At 35.9% G+C, this 17,743-nt stretch overlaps 1 protein-coding gene across 7 annotated transcripts in view; it reads right to left on the bottom strand.

The window, feature by feature from the left end:
• LOC129740179 (cAMP-specific 3',5'-cyclic phosphodiesterase) overlaps nucleotides 1–17,743 on the bottom strand; it is a 204,729-nt gene that overhangs the window by 18,151 nt on the left and 168,835 nt on the right. For all 7 annotated transcript variants that reach the window (XM_055731797.1, XM_055731798.1, XM_055731792.1 and 4 more), the window contains 7 exons: nucleotides 10,715–10,883; nucleotides 10,556–10,649; nucleotides 10,183–10,496; nucleotides 9,848–10,112; nucleotides 9,667–9,781; nucleotides 1,165–1,327; nucleotides 738–1,097 (listed from right to left, as the gene is read on the bottom strand). In XM_055731797.1, the coding sequence (XP_055587772.1) occupies nucleotides 738–1,097; nucleotides 1,165–1,327; nucleotides 9,667–9,781; nucleotides 9,848–10,112; nucleotides 10,183–10,496; nucleotides 10,556–10,649; nucleotides 10,715–10,883 (1,480 nt within the window). The remainder of the gene's footprint in view (nucleotides 1–737; nucleotides 1,098–1,164; nucleotides 1,328–9,666; nucleotides 9,782–9,847; nucleotides 10,113–10,182; nucleotides 10,497–10,555; nucleotides 10,650–10,714; nucleotides 10,884–17,743) is intronic.

A 17,743-nucleotide genomic window follows, 5' to 3' on the forward strand; every position in this document is an offset into this window, starting at 1 on the left:
TTGAAGACACCAATATTCTATTTCCACAGAGAGAACAAGAAATCAAAGATGTATGTACTAAAGTCCGAAATGGTTAATTCTATCGTGAATTCACGTCACAAAAGTAATTAATCACAACAAAAACAACTTAAATTTAAAAATGAGCAAATTATATTCATTTTGAACGAAATTCAATTTGCGACCGTTTGCTACAATTTTTTTCATTTTCAAGTAAATTGGTTGACAGTGCAGAAAAGTCCGGAAAAGCGATTTCACGTCACGGTGGAATGTGTCTAATGTGTGGTGGTAGAAGCAACTCTATCTGTATCTATCATCTATCAAAAAAATTGATATGTGATGGTAATGCTTCTAAATAAATTTTACCCGCTCATTTTCACAATCTTTCATTTCTTCTAAAGTTCTATCCATCTGTAAAGTTCCGTAATCTTAAGATGTCCCTACTAAAAAGGACACAATTTTTCACCGATAAGGCCGATAAATTAAAGTAACAAAATTATATTTGGAACTCAGATTGAGTATTCAGATTCTGAATGAAGACTACGAAATCATAATTATAGTTATAAATATTGACTTTTAAAACTTTAAGAATTTCATGTCCAATTAACTTTGAATTTAAAGTTTTGGTAAAATGTCTTTTGTTATTTTTTTCACATGTTTAGGGTGGGTTCTAAAAATCAGTTACCTAACTAAACCTTCTAATTCCAGAGTATGTTTGTGTGAGCTCATCGAAACCTTACCTGGAAGCGAATCTTGTCGTCCGCCGGCTCGTCGTGCGCTGGCGGCGACGGTGGTATTAAGCTCTGATAGTAGTCCCGGTTCTCCTCGAGCATGTCCAGGATGTCCTGTGCGTCCGGATGCACCAGATCACCCCACGTTTCCCAGAGCGGGTGCACGATGTAGTCGATGAAGCCGACCTGCGATTTCTCGATCGTCGCATTGTGCCGGTCACACATCGGGCTGATGTCCATGCCGGCGGCTCGCTCCTTGTCGCCCTGCTGGAAGAACTCCTCCATCAGCAGCGAGACCCATTTTTTGTACAGCGGTAACGGTTTGGTGGGATTGCTCAGATCGGCACAGTGTACCATATTCTCCAACACCTGGGAGGGATAATTGATTATTAAAAACAACCACAAATGGATTGTTTTGAATTTTAACAAAACGAACCTGTATCCTATCGGTATAATTGTCCAGCAGTAAAACACCGGAACCGGCAACTTTTTTCGTTTCGACCATCGTCTTCAGATCTGCCAGGAGCGACATGTGTTTGGACATGTCCGTCGATAGCACCATATCGATAACCATCTTTCGAAACGTTTGACGCTGTTTCCTGCAATGGGGAAATAAAAAAAAAAGATTCAATAAGGGTAATGGATTGGCATCGTAAATTGAAATAACAACAACGGCAACGGCAAAAGCTGATTGATAAAATTAAAAAAAAAACCCAACAATCATCACCGATGGGAGGAATTTGCGAACCAATCCAGCCCATGTCCCTCAACCAGCCATCGGGGAGCAATAAATTTTGATTTCAGAAGTGAGTTGAATTTACATAAGCCTCTCTGGTGGTCTTTTGCATGGATGTTTTATTTTTCTTTTGCGTTTTGTACCTACATTTGTCTTGGCATACAGAAGACCCATCACGAGTATGAACATAGGTATCGACAACATCTCCCATTGGTCGTAAACATCGAGGATTACTTCTGGGCGGGCGAACTCTGACACAAACATGTCTATTCATTCAGGCGAATAAAAATAAACTTGTTTATAGTATCAGAGAGACCCTTCTCATTTAATCAAATCTTAACATATCAGAAAATTTATCCTGATAGCTTAGCTCAATTTCTATGGGATAAGGTTCAACACTAGTTTTATAAAATCTTGTGAAAATTAATCGTATTTAGAATTAGTAGTACATTCTCTGGAGCCACTATTTATTCACAAAATTTGATAGTATTATTTTGGATTTTGAAAAATTATGGGGAATTGTGGACCACCAAATTCAAATTAACTAGATAACGTGCAAAGTTTATGAGTTTACCCAAAACTTAAATTTCATAGTTCATTTAGTTATTTTACAGCAATTCAGATGAGGAAATAAAAAAGAGAGTTGTGTATGATCGAATAATTCCTAAAACTTGTCTCTCGAAAGTTCCGGCAAAATTCTTAATATAGGATGGATAAAATACTTTTCATTACTCTCCATTTGGCATAAGAAAACTGAACAGATAGGAAAAACGCATTTTAAGTTCTGAATGCGTATATAAACACCAAAATATAGGTGGCCCAAGATATCCCACAAAATATGGCCCAAAATTCCCCACAAGCTATGATTTGCAAATTGGTTGCGTTTGTGTGACTTATTGATGTTTCATCAAAATTCTTTTTCCAAGGAACATGACAAAACTAAGATAATAAGCGTATGAGCATATTTTTGTTATGAACTTTAGTTTCCCTATCTAGGCAGTTAGCAGGTGCTTGTTTAAAAAAGGAAAGTTTATTTTTTTTATTTTTTAAGCTTGATAAATAAAAGTATATGATGCGTATTTATGTCAACAACATATCGGAAAATATGCTCACGCAAAGCGACGGCGATGGCAGTTGGATTGAGATTATTATCTCAACACACATCTTAGATATCCAGAGTGGCCTACAGTTCTCCATGGCTTAAGTTACCCCACTATCCCCTACAAATAAAAATGGTTTTAAAGCTTCAGACAGTAAAAAATCTTTGAATGATTTAATCATAATTAGTTCGATGTAGAAAAAGGTCTTTCTCTGGAGCCACTATCATACTAATTTCAATCTTAATATCTTCAAATGTTTTCCAAGTTTCAAAAAGTTAGAAATCTTGAAATAAGGCAAGACATATATTCCAGTAGGAAACATTGTTCACCGTGACATGTAGGTATCCAAGATAATATAATCTCTGGAGCCACTAATGACGGCATATGGCAAGTTGGTTTTTAGTGAAAGTTGCTTCACTTTGAATGTTTGTGACATGATCATTTCTTTATGATGCAGTACAATTGACTTTTGTAATCCGAAAAAATACAACTGAACAGGTTTGAATTCGTTATTTCCCATCACATGAAAATCATCAAAGTAAAAAATGAAGTTGTCATTTATTTGAATACGATTTGGCAAATTTATACCAAACATTGTTCATTGAGTGCATGAGATTGTTTGTGATTGATGCAGATTAATAACTTTGTGAAAATCTCAACATTTGTCGAAAAAACTACATTTTTCAGATAGTAATTATTTTTGATTTTTGCTATCGTTTTTTTTTGCATATTTTTGTATCAAACTTCTCGTACATGAATAATAAATAAGAAAGAAAAATATCTTAGGTTAATTTATTTCAATCTCGAGAACAATCTTTATTTCAGTCGATTCAAAAAATCAATTGTGTCATTTGCCATGGATAAACTTTTAATCTATTCGGTTGTCACTTACATTGCCGGAATTCAGTCATTAGAATCTAAGTTTAACTTTAAGACTCGTGAATGCTGCATGACTTTAGAACAGGACTCAAATTCAGATACTAAGGAATAATACTATTTTACACGTTATTTCATTGGCTCGATAGAAGTTAAATTGTATTCAATAATGCAAATTAATGTTGGATATATAAATATGTTTACCAAAATTTGAGGTATTTGATTTTATATCAAAACAAACTAACCAATCAAATTAACCCTTCGTTTCATAAAGAAACAAATTTGCAACAATTAATGTATGGAAAAAGTGAAAAATCGTATTTTATTTTAATTTTTTTTTCCTAATTTACCCATCATTTCTGACTGTGATGAAATGATTTTCAAGGAATTTAAAAAAAGTCATGAAATTAAGGGTTTACCGATTGTCCAGGAAACTTTATATAAAATTAAGTGTTTACTGGAGGTTTAAAGCAATATGAAGCCCTTGGAGCCAAAAGGATATAAGTGCATAAATGCTAATTTCTGATTTAATTGAATGATTTGTGGCAGTTCGGTGAACTATACATTCTTATAGGAAGAATATCAAATGAAAGTTATGAACATTATAGACGGATAGATTAGATTAGGAAGCATGAAAGATGTTGAAAATGAGCGTGAATTGAGAAAACTTCTTGCCACACAAGACTATTTGTCCCGCACCGTATCATTGTCTAGAAGAAGCAAAGTCTATAGGCTGACTTTGCATTGATCCATACAATGATACTTGGATGGATCAAAGCAAATGAATGAATGAGGGGTGGAGGAAGGACCCAAATGGGCCTAAGGGACCATCTCAAAAAAAAAAAAAAAAATGAAGAAGCGAACTTTGCTTCTTCTAGACAACAATACGGTGCGGGACAAATGGTCTTGTGCGGCAAGAAGTTTTTTAAAATCACGCTCTTGGCTCATTTTCAACACCTTTCATGCTTCCTAATCTAATCTATCCGTCTATAATTTTCATTACTTTCATTTGATATTCTTCCTTTTAGAATGTATAGTTCACCGAAATGCCATTAATCATTCAATTAAATCATAAAAACCAGCGGTGATAATCTGTTAACACAAATACTAATTTCGAGAAAAAAAAACGCTTTTAAGCTGTTTTGTTTGGTCATTTTCCATATATTTTTTGAAAATTTGCATTTATCTTTCGAACGAAATAGTATGTAAATAAAATTCTAAAAATCTGAAAAATCACGAAATATTGTTTGAAGTATGAAGAATCGCCTTTTATTTACACAAAAAATTCTCCCTACCTTTTTGGTTTTCAAATTTAAAAAAAAAAGCTCCTGAGAGTAGAAACTATTTAAATATGTCAAAACAGATTTATCAATACGATGTATTAAGGATGTAGCAGAATGATAATAAAAAAGATATTCACATTAGTAAAGAGTATAGAATAAGTTATCAATCTGTATGATATTGGGTGAGAAAAATTGTCTGTCTGTCTGTTCCCTATAGACTCGGAAACTATTGAACCGATTTGCATGAAACTCGGCAGGAGGGTGAGACCCCTCCCTATTTTTGGAAGGGGGGCTCCCAAACAGAAGAAATATGTTTGAATAGCTCGAGAACTAATCTTGCAAATGGATCCAAATTTGGCGTGGGAGCGTATTTGGTTACGGAAAATGTTCCTAAAATTGTTTGGTACCGCTTTCTTCTTCTAGTGGGGAAATAGGAAGCGGGGAGGGGAGTGAACTTTCATGATATTTTTTTGCAGAATGCGAGAACTAATCGAGCAAATGGTACTTAATTTTGCACGCGAGAGTATTTGGGTACGAGACATGTTTTTATGATAGTTTGAAACCGGTCCCTCTTTCCAGTACGAAGACAGGAAGTGGAGGGGAATTTTAAAATAATTTTTATTGAATAATTCGAAAACTAATCCCGCAAATGGAACCTAATTTGGCATGGAAGGAAATTTCAATACGAGAAATAATTTTATGATTTTTCGGATCCTTTTCTCCTTTCAGTGGGATTCAAGGATGGTGAAACGTTTTTTCGCATAACTCGAAAACTAACCGAGCAAATGGAACCAAATCACATGTGATGTGTGATTCACATTGGTAAGCTATGTAGCCTCGGTAAAACCTATCCTACTTAGCCCCTGAAAATTTCCTAATGAAACTCTTACTATGTGTCATGATGAATTGCAAAGGTTCGCAGAAATAATTTGCTTATCAATGTTTTGAAACATTTTGGACTACTTATATTTGGAATATTTTTTAATCCTTTCAGATGGTTTTTAGAAGCTATCCCTTCGAATTAGGAACATTCGTTATCAACTTTAAAGTAAATTTATTTCTGTGCTTAATATATCAGAGAAGTTTTTTCAGTGGTTTCCAATTATAATCTAATGTTGTAATGAACTATGAGCAAAATTATAATGCTTTTAATAAATATTAGTATGATGACTTAAAGAATTTTCAAACTGCAGTACTTTTCAAATTTCAAGGCTTAAAAGAACTTGATTTATCATAACATAATTGAAAGACAAAAACATCAACAAAAGTACAATGAAATCAATAAAAATATATTTAAATATCTTTTTAATAAATGAATTAGTTCTTCTGTCTATTCTTAATTCCAACATTTCTACTCCAAAAATAACTCTCATCCATCTAGCCGAAAACAAAATTATTGGAGAGATTGGTAATTTAAAACTACACCGATCGTAAAAAGAAACGAATCGACGGTTTGGAGGAGTTTTAAAGGACTAAGGATTCAAATTATTGAATTCAGGGCCAAGGACCAGAAAAAAAGGGAACGTTCATACAAATCGTCCACATTGTTTTGCAATATTTTTGTGAAAATTAAACAGATTGAAACTTATTATTGTCCCTTCATATTGATAAATACGAATTCGTTTATACTTTCTGATCTTGACCAGATTAACTTTTTGTTGCTTTTAAGACTTTTTATGAAAACGCATCCAGACGAAAAAGGCCAAACAAGTGACAAAACCTAATAATATGTCATTGACGAAATAATGTTTTTCTCGAAAAAATCATAAGTTCATAATCACAAAAACGGGCTCACCGAAGCATAATGAAACGGAAGTTGGATCATCAGTTGAAGATTGCCTTTCTGGAAACTTAAGACCGCTTCGGAGGACGCGGACTCGAATCTCAGAGGTTAGTTTTATTTCCGAGTGGCCTGATTCCAAAAGTAATCTTCACTGCAGAGGCACTATTTATCAAACACCAACCTCCCACCAATTTTTCGGAGACAGAAAATTAATAACGTTCATAAATTGTTAATTTCTTTCAAAAATCTAAACTTTCTCTCAAAAAAGACAGAAAAACGACAAAATTGTACGCAGAAAAAACAAACGCGACCGCACTCGACCAAGGCCTACTCCTCATTTCGATGCAGTTACTCAAAATACAGATTTGACAAAGTATAAGTGGTATGAAACAAGGTATGTATATACAGGTGTTACCGAATATCAAATTCCCGAGTCAGCCATTTTGGCTGTTTAGGTCATACAACTGCGGAACTCATGGAGTTTGTTTACCAACAAACCACAGAAAAGCTGAGCAAATAATCTTATGTTTGTAAACAAACTCATTAAGAGCCCCGCTCACTCCTCGCCTACTTAATGTTAAAGTCGGAGAACCTCGAGAAAAATATTTTTTTCTAATTTTTCATAAATCTTCATAAGATTAGGGTAAATGATCTTGAGCGGAACCAATTGGCTCAATTCGACGCAACTCGGAACAGTTGATCAAGCGGTATGGCTTTGGGTTATATCCCAACAAATATTTTTTTCAGTTCAGCGGATAGATCTTGGTTTCTGCTTTCTAATGATGATTTTTAGAATATTTTAGAGTGAATCCTTATAACTCTAGAGCTGTTTTACTGAAGTAAGAATTCTGATCTTGAGCGGAACCACTCTGATCTTGAGCGGAACCAAAATATGATCTTGAGCGGAACCATTTTCTTCTCTCAACATCTTTAATAGCTCTTATTCCTAATACTTGTGTAACTGTGAAAACTTCAATTAAATTTCATCTTTGAAGATTTTAAAGTTAAAAAATTAATCTTTTTACGTGAAAAAAAGAATCTTAGCGTTCCAAAGGTGTTCTCAAAATATCCGTTCAAATTTATTTCTTGCTTAAAAAAAGTCCAATTTTCCCTTTGACGCACTGTATCCTATTTTGAAAGAATCGTTTCTCTAAACTCAAATTTTAGTTTTTTTAATCACAAAAATTAAATTCGTTAGTATATTTCATTGATTTTTTGAATGTGCGTGTTTAGGATCATACTGCCCCGAACAACTTTTGAAGGTAACGACAAAATTAGTAATAAAAAAGAAGATACTTTAAATTACATATTTGGCAAAAAAACGGTACATTGCTCAAAATCAATGTTTTTGAGAATAAACTCTTATTTTTTTTAATCCTTATTCCCTTATTTCCTTTAACTTTATTGGAAATTCATGATAATTTGTGTCGTTTTTATATATTAGTTGGGAAAAATTAGTTTACGTTGAAAATCTTTTCATACTTTTTTAATTCAAAGTAAGAAACCTTAATTTTATATTGACCAAAACAAAATTATAATTATGGAAATCCATTCGCAATTCAAAAATTCTGTGGAATCTGTAAATATTTCAAAATATCGTGTTCTGTGACACAGATTCTGTGATAAAAATTTCCTCAAAATTTTGTGAAATAACAGATTTCACTGTTATTTCGGCAACTTTGCTGTAAGCAACTTATTCATAGAATAAAGTTTAAAATAAATTCCAGTTTCTCATGAATCACGTTGACATTTATTTATATTCAAAATTTATTGAAACATTAATTATTTATCTCAATTGATAAAACAATTATTTCTCAAACCAATTTCTAGTTCGAGCTCAAGTGTAAAGTCAAACACAAGGAAATCGGATAGGTTTTCAATACCAGGCCACCAATTGAATCGTGAAGTATTATAAAATAGCTAACCCGGTGTGCTTTGCTACACTTTGTAAAACTAAAATGATGTGTGTAAAAAACAATTTGAATTTTTGTTTGTTAGATAGTATATCGTTTTCAATTGGAATGTGAACATCTGAAACAATCTCTTTAAAAGAAAGCTACTTCATGAAGTACGAATAAGAATGCTTCATGAATGATTCTTATTCTGAAATAATGATTTAACTTTATTGGCTTCTTTAGTTCTCGAATTATGCCAAACATTATGTATGAAAGCCTTTCTCCTCCTTCTCGTCGTCCCTCTGAAAGAAAGATTCAAAAACACATTTCTTGAACCCCAAAAAATTAAACTTTTTGTGTACCTAGTTTGGTACGCTGTGTGCGCCAATTAATTAGTTTTTGTTCTATTCGAACTTAATTTTACATTTTTATAGAATAAGAAATATACAAATGTGCTGCATACATTCAGGGGTATAAACTGCGTGTGAGACATTAGGCATAAGGCAGCGCACCTAGCGGTTTATTTCGGAAGCTAGTAGTTCCGCTCAAGATCGAAGATGGTTCCACTCAAGATCATAATTTACTTTCAAAAACTACGCTATTAATTGATATTCTGATGAAAAACTTGCTACAAAAACCCGAATAATGCTTTTTGTTTTTCTACCATTTTAATCATTGAGAATTAGTTTACAACGGTCAAGGGTGATATAAATTGACGTTCAAAGTCAGCGTAGATTGATGAAAATTGCAGCAGAAATGCGTATGTTTTTAAATCTTCTAATAACATTATTTGAGTTAATAAATTTTAGCAAAAATGTCAATGCTTGTATGGAAAGATCTTGAAAAAGTGTTTTTTCAACAGTTTGGTAAGATTCATAAACAATCATTGCCTAGAACTTAGAAAAAGTAAATGGTTCCGCTCAAGATCAGATTTTGACTAGTTCCGCTCAAGATCATTTACCCTACCTTTATTTCCTTCGAAAAAAGTATTTCGATCAAACGAATGGTTTTTTTTAGATTCACGCATTCGTAACTGTCACATTTCTAAATGAACCTTATTCGAGAGCAAATTTAATCAATTTTTTTATCAGAAGGTATTTGGGTACGAAAATATTTCTATGATTGTAATATACACTTCCGTCTTGCAGGAAATGAAAGTGGCCTTTTGTAATCCCATTTTAAAATGAACCTTCATCGGCTTAAAAATTTAAATTCATAGTTGTTGCCATGGTTATAATATAAAAAGGCAAACAAATTATACTTACTTTTGGATATTGCGTAGTATATCGCAGTCTTCATTCTGCAAGAGTTTAAATGCCACTGCTAAATGATGATTTTCTAGTACGGATTCGTCATTGTACATAATTGCTAGTTCTGAACCTGTGAATCGCAGAGAGGAGTAGTTAGATTTGCCGGTGAAACTGACAACGATTGCACTCGTCTTACTTGAATTGATTAAAAACTGATTGGTTAGACCGGGATGATCAACATCGTGTATGCAGGCGCCAAACAGTGCCGCGCAGATCTCCAGCGCGGTGAAAACATTCTCGAGCGCCGGCGTATTCAGCAGGACGTGCGTGCTCTGCGCCACATCGGCCGCGTGTGTTGAGTTGTGAAATGGATTATCCTTAACGTAATGATCTTCTAAGGTTGTCATAAACGCTAGAAAAACTTTGGATGGTATCATAAGAGTGTTTAGAATGTCCCTTTCCTGTGAAGGAAAAAATCTGAAATTAATGATTTGTTCTTGGAAGAAAATTTTAAATATAATTGAAGCTCACCTGAAATATAGCAAAAGCTACACAAGTCAGTGGTCGATTGTTGCTCAGCGTGTCGATCTTGAAGATGTCGATGCCCCAGGTATCGATGCTGTTCAGAATCTGCCCCAGCTGGTGTTCGTGTGGCGTATCGACGCCATACTGCGGCAAACGATCACTGGTGAACGAATTCGTGTGCATCAGTGGTCGCTTGAAGCCGGAGATCTGCGACATCCGTTCTCCCATCCGGGGCGATCGACTGCGGGCATACGTACTACTAGGGTTATGCGTTTCCATGTCATCTCTGCTGTAAGGGATATCCAGCTCCTGCTGTTTGTCTGTGAATGAAATTCAAAAATGAGTATCTACATATCCTCTTTACACGACGAGCACTTACCTAAAAAGGTTGAACAAATATATTCGGAAATCTGGTTACCAGATTTGCTAGATTCACTTAGATGCGAGAGTTCTTTGTTCAGCATCCGCTTAAACTAAGAGGGAGAAATATGTTGATTAGTGACATCATCAATTTATTATAAGTACGAGCAATCCTCACCTTAAGCGACGCCATGTCGGACACACTTCGATGCGTTTGCACCGTTTCCAGCTGATCGAGGCACCAGTCCAGCTCGTCCATCGTTTCCGAAGCCAGCTTCGAGTACGATTCATCCCCGGGATTCAGTGCCTTCACGACCGGAGCCGGTTGAACATTGTTTCGCTTAGATCTGTGGATGATTTTAGTTGAAGGAAAAAAAATGTAGAGTCTATAGAAAATTTTGTAATGCAAAAATCAATCAAAAAAACTTGAGGATTGGTATGGGAACATTTTATATTAGGAAGAATAGGATAGGAAGAAACATTTTTATTTATTACAGAAATAAAACAAATGCAGTGATCCGAAATCGATTTATTTCTACCAGTGTTGGTCCTAAAAATAATTAAGAATAATCCATGAATTTAATAATGTGGGATGACACCGAATTTTGAACGACAAAAACCTGCTTTTAACCGGAGTTCCGTATGCCGATACCGAAAATTTGACATCCTATGCTGCCAATATCACTGCTGCTCTACGCTATCCTAAGGATAATCAACCGAAAGTCTTCACCAAACGTCTACCTCGAAACCCAACACCCACAGCTGGGTCAAGACCACCTATTTTGATCCAGTTTGCGTTCAAGGCGGAGCGTGATGAATTTTTTTCTCGATACCTGGCTAGACCAAATCTATCGTTAATTCATCTGGGATTTGAAACGAATACTCGAATATATCTAAACGAAAATCTCACCAGGGAAGCTCGTGCCATTAAAGGAAAAGCATTGAAACTCAAGAAAGATGGTAAGCTGCTCAACGTGTTTAGCAAGAATGGAACTGTCAACGTCAAATTGAATATCAACTCTGCTGCTGAACCGATACATTCTCTGGATCATTTGGATGAAGTCTGCAAATAGCTAAAACCCTTTCATATTAGCGTTCTCTTTCCTACCCGCACCTATCCTTTTTTCCCGTCAACTCTCCGCTCCTGAAAGTCGAAATTTTAATATGCCAAAACCCTTCCTGAACAAGTTACTCTTCTTCCTTCCCAAATTTTCCTTTACTGAGCTATCCTTACACCCTATTTATTTTTCATTAATAACTATCGCACAAACTACGCGAAAAACGGGCCAATAAATCGCATGATGGCCTCTTACAATCAACACTGCGAAACCATTGACTTTACAATGTCTCGGCAAAAACTCAAACAATATTTTAATCGAAGAAATCTAAACTCTTAAGGAGAAATTGTAAAGCAGACACTGCTTAAACCTAGTCTTAAGGAAATTCACATGTATCAAACTATGTAGTCTACGTTACGGTTGACGAAATAAATAAACTAAACTAAACTAAATATTCCCCTCCTAAAAGTATTCTATCTGATGCTGCTGACGCTGATCGAAGATGCTGCCGATGGAAGTTGCTGCGGATGGAGGATGCTGTCGAGGGAAACTACCGCTGATGGAGATTGCTGCTGAATTAAACACGTGAGGATTTAATCCTCGAAGAATTGAAAATACTGTTTAAGTATTCGATCTCAAGAACAAGTGAATTAATTTTCAAAATGAACTTTAGAGTTAGGAGGCTGAAAGCCTTATTTTGTTTTATATTAAAATTAGTATTTATATTTAAGAACCATAACATACTCTTTTCGATTTTCGCTTTTTCTTTGCTGCTATAGAATGCAGGATAGCAATAATATTTCAAATATCAATGCTCGTGCTGATCTTAACGTTATTCCTCGAGTGGCAATGAATTGCTCACTACATTCAGATAAAATCAATATATGTCATATAAATATTCAAAGCATTTGTGCTCGTAATTTAACTAAGTTTAATGAACTCGAAAAATGTATTTCTGAAAGCAAAATTGATATATTGTGTTTGAGTGAAACGTGGTTAACGCAGGCTATTTCGGATGATCTTGTCAAAATTGAAGGATATCGAATAGTAAGAAACGATCGACAATACAGCAGAGGAGGAGGAGTAGGTATGTATCTAAAAGATGATCTCAAATTTAAAGTACTTAGCAAATCAATGATTCCAGCAGATGCTAGTTCTGATGATGTTACCGAGTATCTCTTTGTTGAAATCCATCATAATGAGTCTAAACTGTTAATAGGTGCCTTCTACAATCCCCCTAGAAATGATTGCTCAGACACAGTGTTTCAACAATTGAGCGACTTATCCTTGCAATACGAAAACCTTATCTTGATTGGCGATTTTAATATTGACTATAGAAAATCTGATTCTATAAGCCGTAATTTGCAAAGCGTTATGCACTATTTTGGGTTTTGTTGTGTCAATAGTGAACCAACTCATTTTCATTCCAACGGCTGTTCCATGATTGATCTCCTATTCTCAAATGATCCAAATTTAATTTTCAACTTTAATCAAGTATCTTCTCCTAGCTTTTCGAAACATGATATTATATTCAGCTCAATAAATCTTCCAAGACAAAAGTATAATAGACCTCAATTTTACAGGGATTTGAATCGACTAGACATAGCGTCAGCGTGTAGTACTCTTGAAAGTGTGAACTGGAATCTTTTGTACAGCATGAATGATAGTGATTTAGCTCTTGATTTTCTAAATTTAAAACTCATTGACGTTTTGAATCGTTATGTTACTCTTACTAGGAAGAAGTTTGGTGATTGTCAACCGTGGTTCAACGCGAATATTCAATGTGCCATGGTAAGGAGGGATACAGCATATCGTTGCTGGAAATCCACTCGTTTGGATTCTGATAGGGCAGTCTATAAGAGACTTAGGAACAAAGTAACCTTTCTCATAAACCAAGCAAAATCAAATTTTATTTCAACTGGGATTAATTCATCAAATAACACCAAATATCTTTGGACCAAACTCAAGAGAATTAAAGTTAGCGGTGAATCCGCAAATCCATTAGAAACAAATAATTCTGGCTCCGAAATTAACGCACATTTTTGTAATAATTTTACGAGAGATTCTAGAATAGCACCGACTTTGGTTTTAAGTTTTCTACAATAACGGAAAATGATGTTGTATTGTCTATTTTTTCCATCAAGACTGGTGCCGTTGGACTTGATGAAATACCGATTAAACTGATCAAGCTTCTTTTACCATCAATTATAACACAACTCACCTACGTTTTAACATTATTATAACCACCGGGAACTTTCCAAAAGCATGGAAACTTTCTAAAATCGTACCGATCAGGAAACAACCTCGTAGCAGTACTTTAAACAATTTGAGGCCCATAAGTATACTTTGCAGCTTATCAAAAGCGTTTGAGAAAATACTAAAATGTCAGATGTATGGATTTTTGAATACACGCGAACTACTTCATCCCTCACAATCCGGATTTCGAGCAAAACACAGTACTACTTCGGCTCTTCTTAAAGTTCATGACGACATACTCTCTATAATTGACAAAAAAGGGGTTGCATGCATGCTTACAATAGATTTTTCAAAAGCATTCGATAGAGTATCCCACGTAGAGCTGTTGAAAAAATTGTCATCAAAATTCAATTTTTTGAGAAATGCCGTAAATCTCCTTAAATCTTATTTAGGCTGTCGACAACAAGCTGTCTATGCTAATGATGTGTTAACTAGTTTTCTTCCTGTTGTTTCTGGAGTACCGCAAGGCTCCGTATTAGGCCCTTTACTATTTTCCATGTTTATCAATGATCTACCAGAAGTAATTGAAAATTGCATCATTCATATGTTTCATAGAAAGGCGAAAGTCGGAATTGAGCAGGCATGTACCGGGTCAGCCAAAGCAGCCGCCCGCTTACGATATGCGGAGCTGGAAAAGGCAGTTAAACGAGCTTGTAGACGAGACAAGAGAGCCTGGACAAACTCCCTAGCCGAAGAGGGAGAAAGAGCCGCCGCCAATGGAGATATCCGATTACTTTATGACATTTCTCGCCGCCTCAGTGGTGAAAGGACTAATGCAAGAATGCCGCTAAAAGACCGAGCAGGTCAGTTATTGACCGATCGAACAGATCAGCTCAAACGATGGACTGAGCACTTCGAACAACTCTTCCGAGTCACGAATAGCGATGGCCAACTGAATCTGCAGCTCGAAGCGTCAACAGTAAGTCGCATTAATGGCGTCAACTCGGAAGCGCCTTCGCTGGCTGAAATAGAAGCGGCAATCAAAAACATGAAATCCAACAAAGCACCTGGGATCGATTGCATCCCTGCTGAAATGCTGAAAGCCGACCCTGCCCTATCAGCACAAATGTTGCACCGTCTTTTCGCTGACATCTGGGATACTGCAACATTCCCGGCCGACTGGATGCAGGGTATCCTTGTAAAGGTCCCGAAGAAAGGAGACCTGACAGAGTGCGGTAACTGGCGAGGCATAACGTTGATCTGTACAACCCTCAAAGTACTCTGCAAAGTGATTCTGAACAGGATCCAGGAGAAAATAGACGCTACTCTCCGACGGCAACAAGCTGGATTCCGATCTCGACGATCATGTGTGGACCACATCACAACGCTACGAATCATACTGGAACAAATCAACGAATTCCAGGACTCTCTTCTGCTGGTGTTCGTTGATTTCGAAAAAGCATTCGACCGACTTAACCATGAAAACATCTGGGCGGCTCTAAGGCGACGAGGGGTCCCAGAGAAACTAGTCCATCTCATCGAAGCACAGTATGAGGCATTTTCGTGCAAGGTCTTGCACGACGGTGTCTTGTCCGAACCAATCCCGGTAACTGCTGGAGTGAGACAAGGATGTATTCTATCACCGCTACTTTTTCTAATCGTAATGGATGAGATTCTGATTGGATCGATTGACTATGTACCGAATCGAGGATTGCCGTGGAATCCTTCAACAATGGAGCAACTGAACGACCTTGACCTGGCTGACGATATTGTTTTGCTCGCCCAAACACAACCAGATATGCAGAGCAAACTCGACGACCTCACCGAAAGTTCCAAGGCAGCAGGTCTCAAAGTCAATGTCGGAAAGACCAAGTCGATGGAGATCAACACAGGAAATCCCTCCAGTTTCATGGTAGCTGGGTAACAAGTTGAGAAAGTGGAGTGCTTCCTTATCTTGGTAGCCAGATAACGCCTGATGGTGGTACCAGGAAAGACATCGAAACCCGGATCAGAAAGGCCCGATTTGCGTTTGCGAGTCTCCAAAACATCTGGCGGTCACGCCAGATCTCTCTACGAACAAAAATCCGAATCTTCAACTCAAACGTCAAATCCGTATTGCTGTACGGGTGTGAAACTTGGTGCACATATGCGGTGACGACGCGAAAATTGCAAGTATTTGTAAATCGCTGCCTGCGGAATATCATCCGCGCTTGGTGGCCTGGCAACTGGATCTCGAATGAGGAATTACATCGCCGGTGTCATCAAAGGGCGCTAGAAATCGAGATTCGGGAACGTAAGTGGAGATGGATTGGGCACACGCTGCGAAAAGATGAAAACGAGATTTGCAGAAAGGCGCTAGATTGGAATCCAGAAGGTCATCGAAGAAGAGGCAGACCCAGAAATTCGTGGCGGCGAAGCCTAGCCGCTGAAATCCGAACTGTCGACGAAAATCTTGACTGGGACCAAGTGAAGACGCTGGCTCCGGATCGTCAACAGTGGAGGTCTTTTACCACGGCCCTATGCACCGGAGGATCGGCGCGGGATCATTAAGTAAGAAAGTAAGTATATGTTTGCTGACGATGTGCAGGTCTACTTTTGTTCCACTACGTTAACAAATGCTGAAATAGGAGCTTTAATAAACGCTGACCTCGGTAGAATTCATCAATGGTCTGAACACAATTTATTACCAATTAATGAAGAAAAAAACCCATGCAATGTTTATCAGCAGGCAACGTGAAAACAGAGAGCATCCAAGTCTATCCATCAATTCGGTACCAATTAGTTTTGTACGATCTATTAAAAGTTAAGGAGTAATTATCCAGGACAACCTTGAATGGGATGCACAAATTAATTCGCAATGTGGAAAAATATATGCCTGTCTGCGCACTTTGCGAGTCTCAGCTAGTCCGTTAACTAGTAGTATCAAACTTCGGCTATTCAAAACTTTAATTTTTCCCCATTTTATTTACGCTTGTGAATTACTTCTAAATGCGTCTGCAGCATCTCTCTATCGTCTTAAAATTGCTCTCAACAGCTGTGTTCGATGGATCTACAACTTAGGGAGATACTCGAGTGTGACACATCTTCAGAAAAATTTATTAGGATGTAAATTCATATATTTCTTAAAAGTTCGATCATGCATAGCCTTGTTTAAGATAATACGTTTTGCTGAACCACGGTACTTGTTCGATAAAATAACTCCTTTCCGCAGTAGACGCTTGTTTAATTTTGTAATCCCTACCCATAATACGTCACATTATGGAAATAGCTTTTTTGTGCGAGGAATTGATATTTGGAATGCTTTACCTAACGATTTGAAATTAACTAATTCTTATAAAACTTTTCGCGAAAATTGTCTGTTATGGTTCAATAGAGAAAATTAATAGTTTGTAGTTTCTAGTTTTAAAAGTAAAAAAGTAAATTGGTTCTTGATTATTTTGTAAGCTCATTCAAACCCGATTGCAAAAATTTATAAGATATTTTCTTACTTTGCAAGTATTAATAAATAAAACAAAATCAATAAATAAAAAAAGAAGGAAATTACAAAAATGATACAAATATAAAATAAAAACATAATACAAATAAATCATAATAGCAAAAATGACAAAAATGACAAAAATGACAAAAATGACAAAAATGACAAAAATGACAAAAATGACAAAAATGACAAAAATGACAAAAATGACAAAAATGACAAAAATGACAAAAATGACAAAAATGACAAAAATGACAAAAATGACAAAAATGACAAAAATGACAAAAATGACAAAAATGACAAAAATGACAAAAATGAAATAAATGACAAAAATTACAAAAATGACAAAAATTACAAAAATGACAAAAAGGACAAAAATGACAAAAATGACAAAAATGACAAAAATGACAAAAATGACAAAAATGACAAAAATGACAAAAATGACAAAAATGACAAAAATGACAAAAATGACAAAAAT

The sequence above is a fragment of the Uranotaenia lowii genome, chromosome 1 (genome assembly GCF_029784155.1).
Source record: "Uranotaenia lowii strain MFRU-FL chromosome 1, ASM2978415v1, whole genome shotgun sequence".
NCBI lineage: Eukaryota > Metazoa > Arthropoda > Insecta > Diptera > Culicidae > Uranotaenia > Uranotaenia lowii.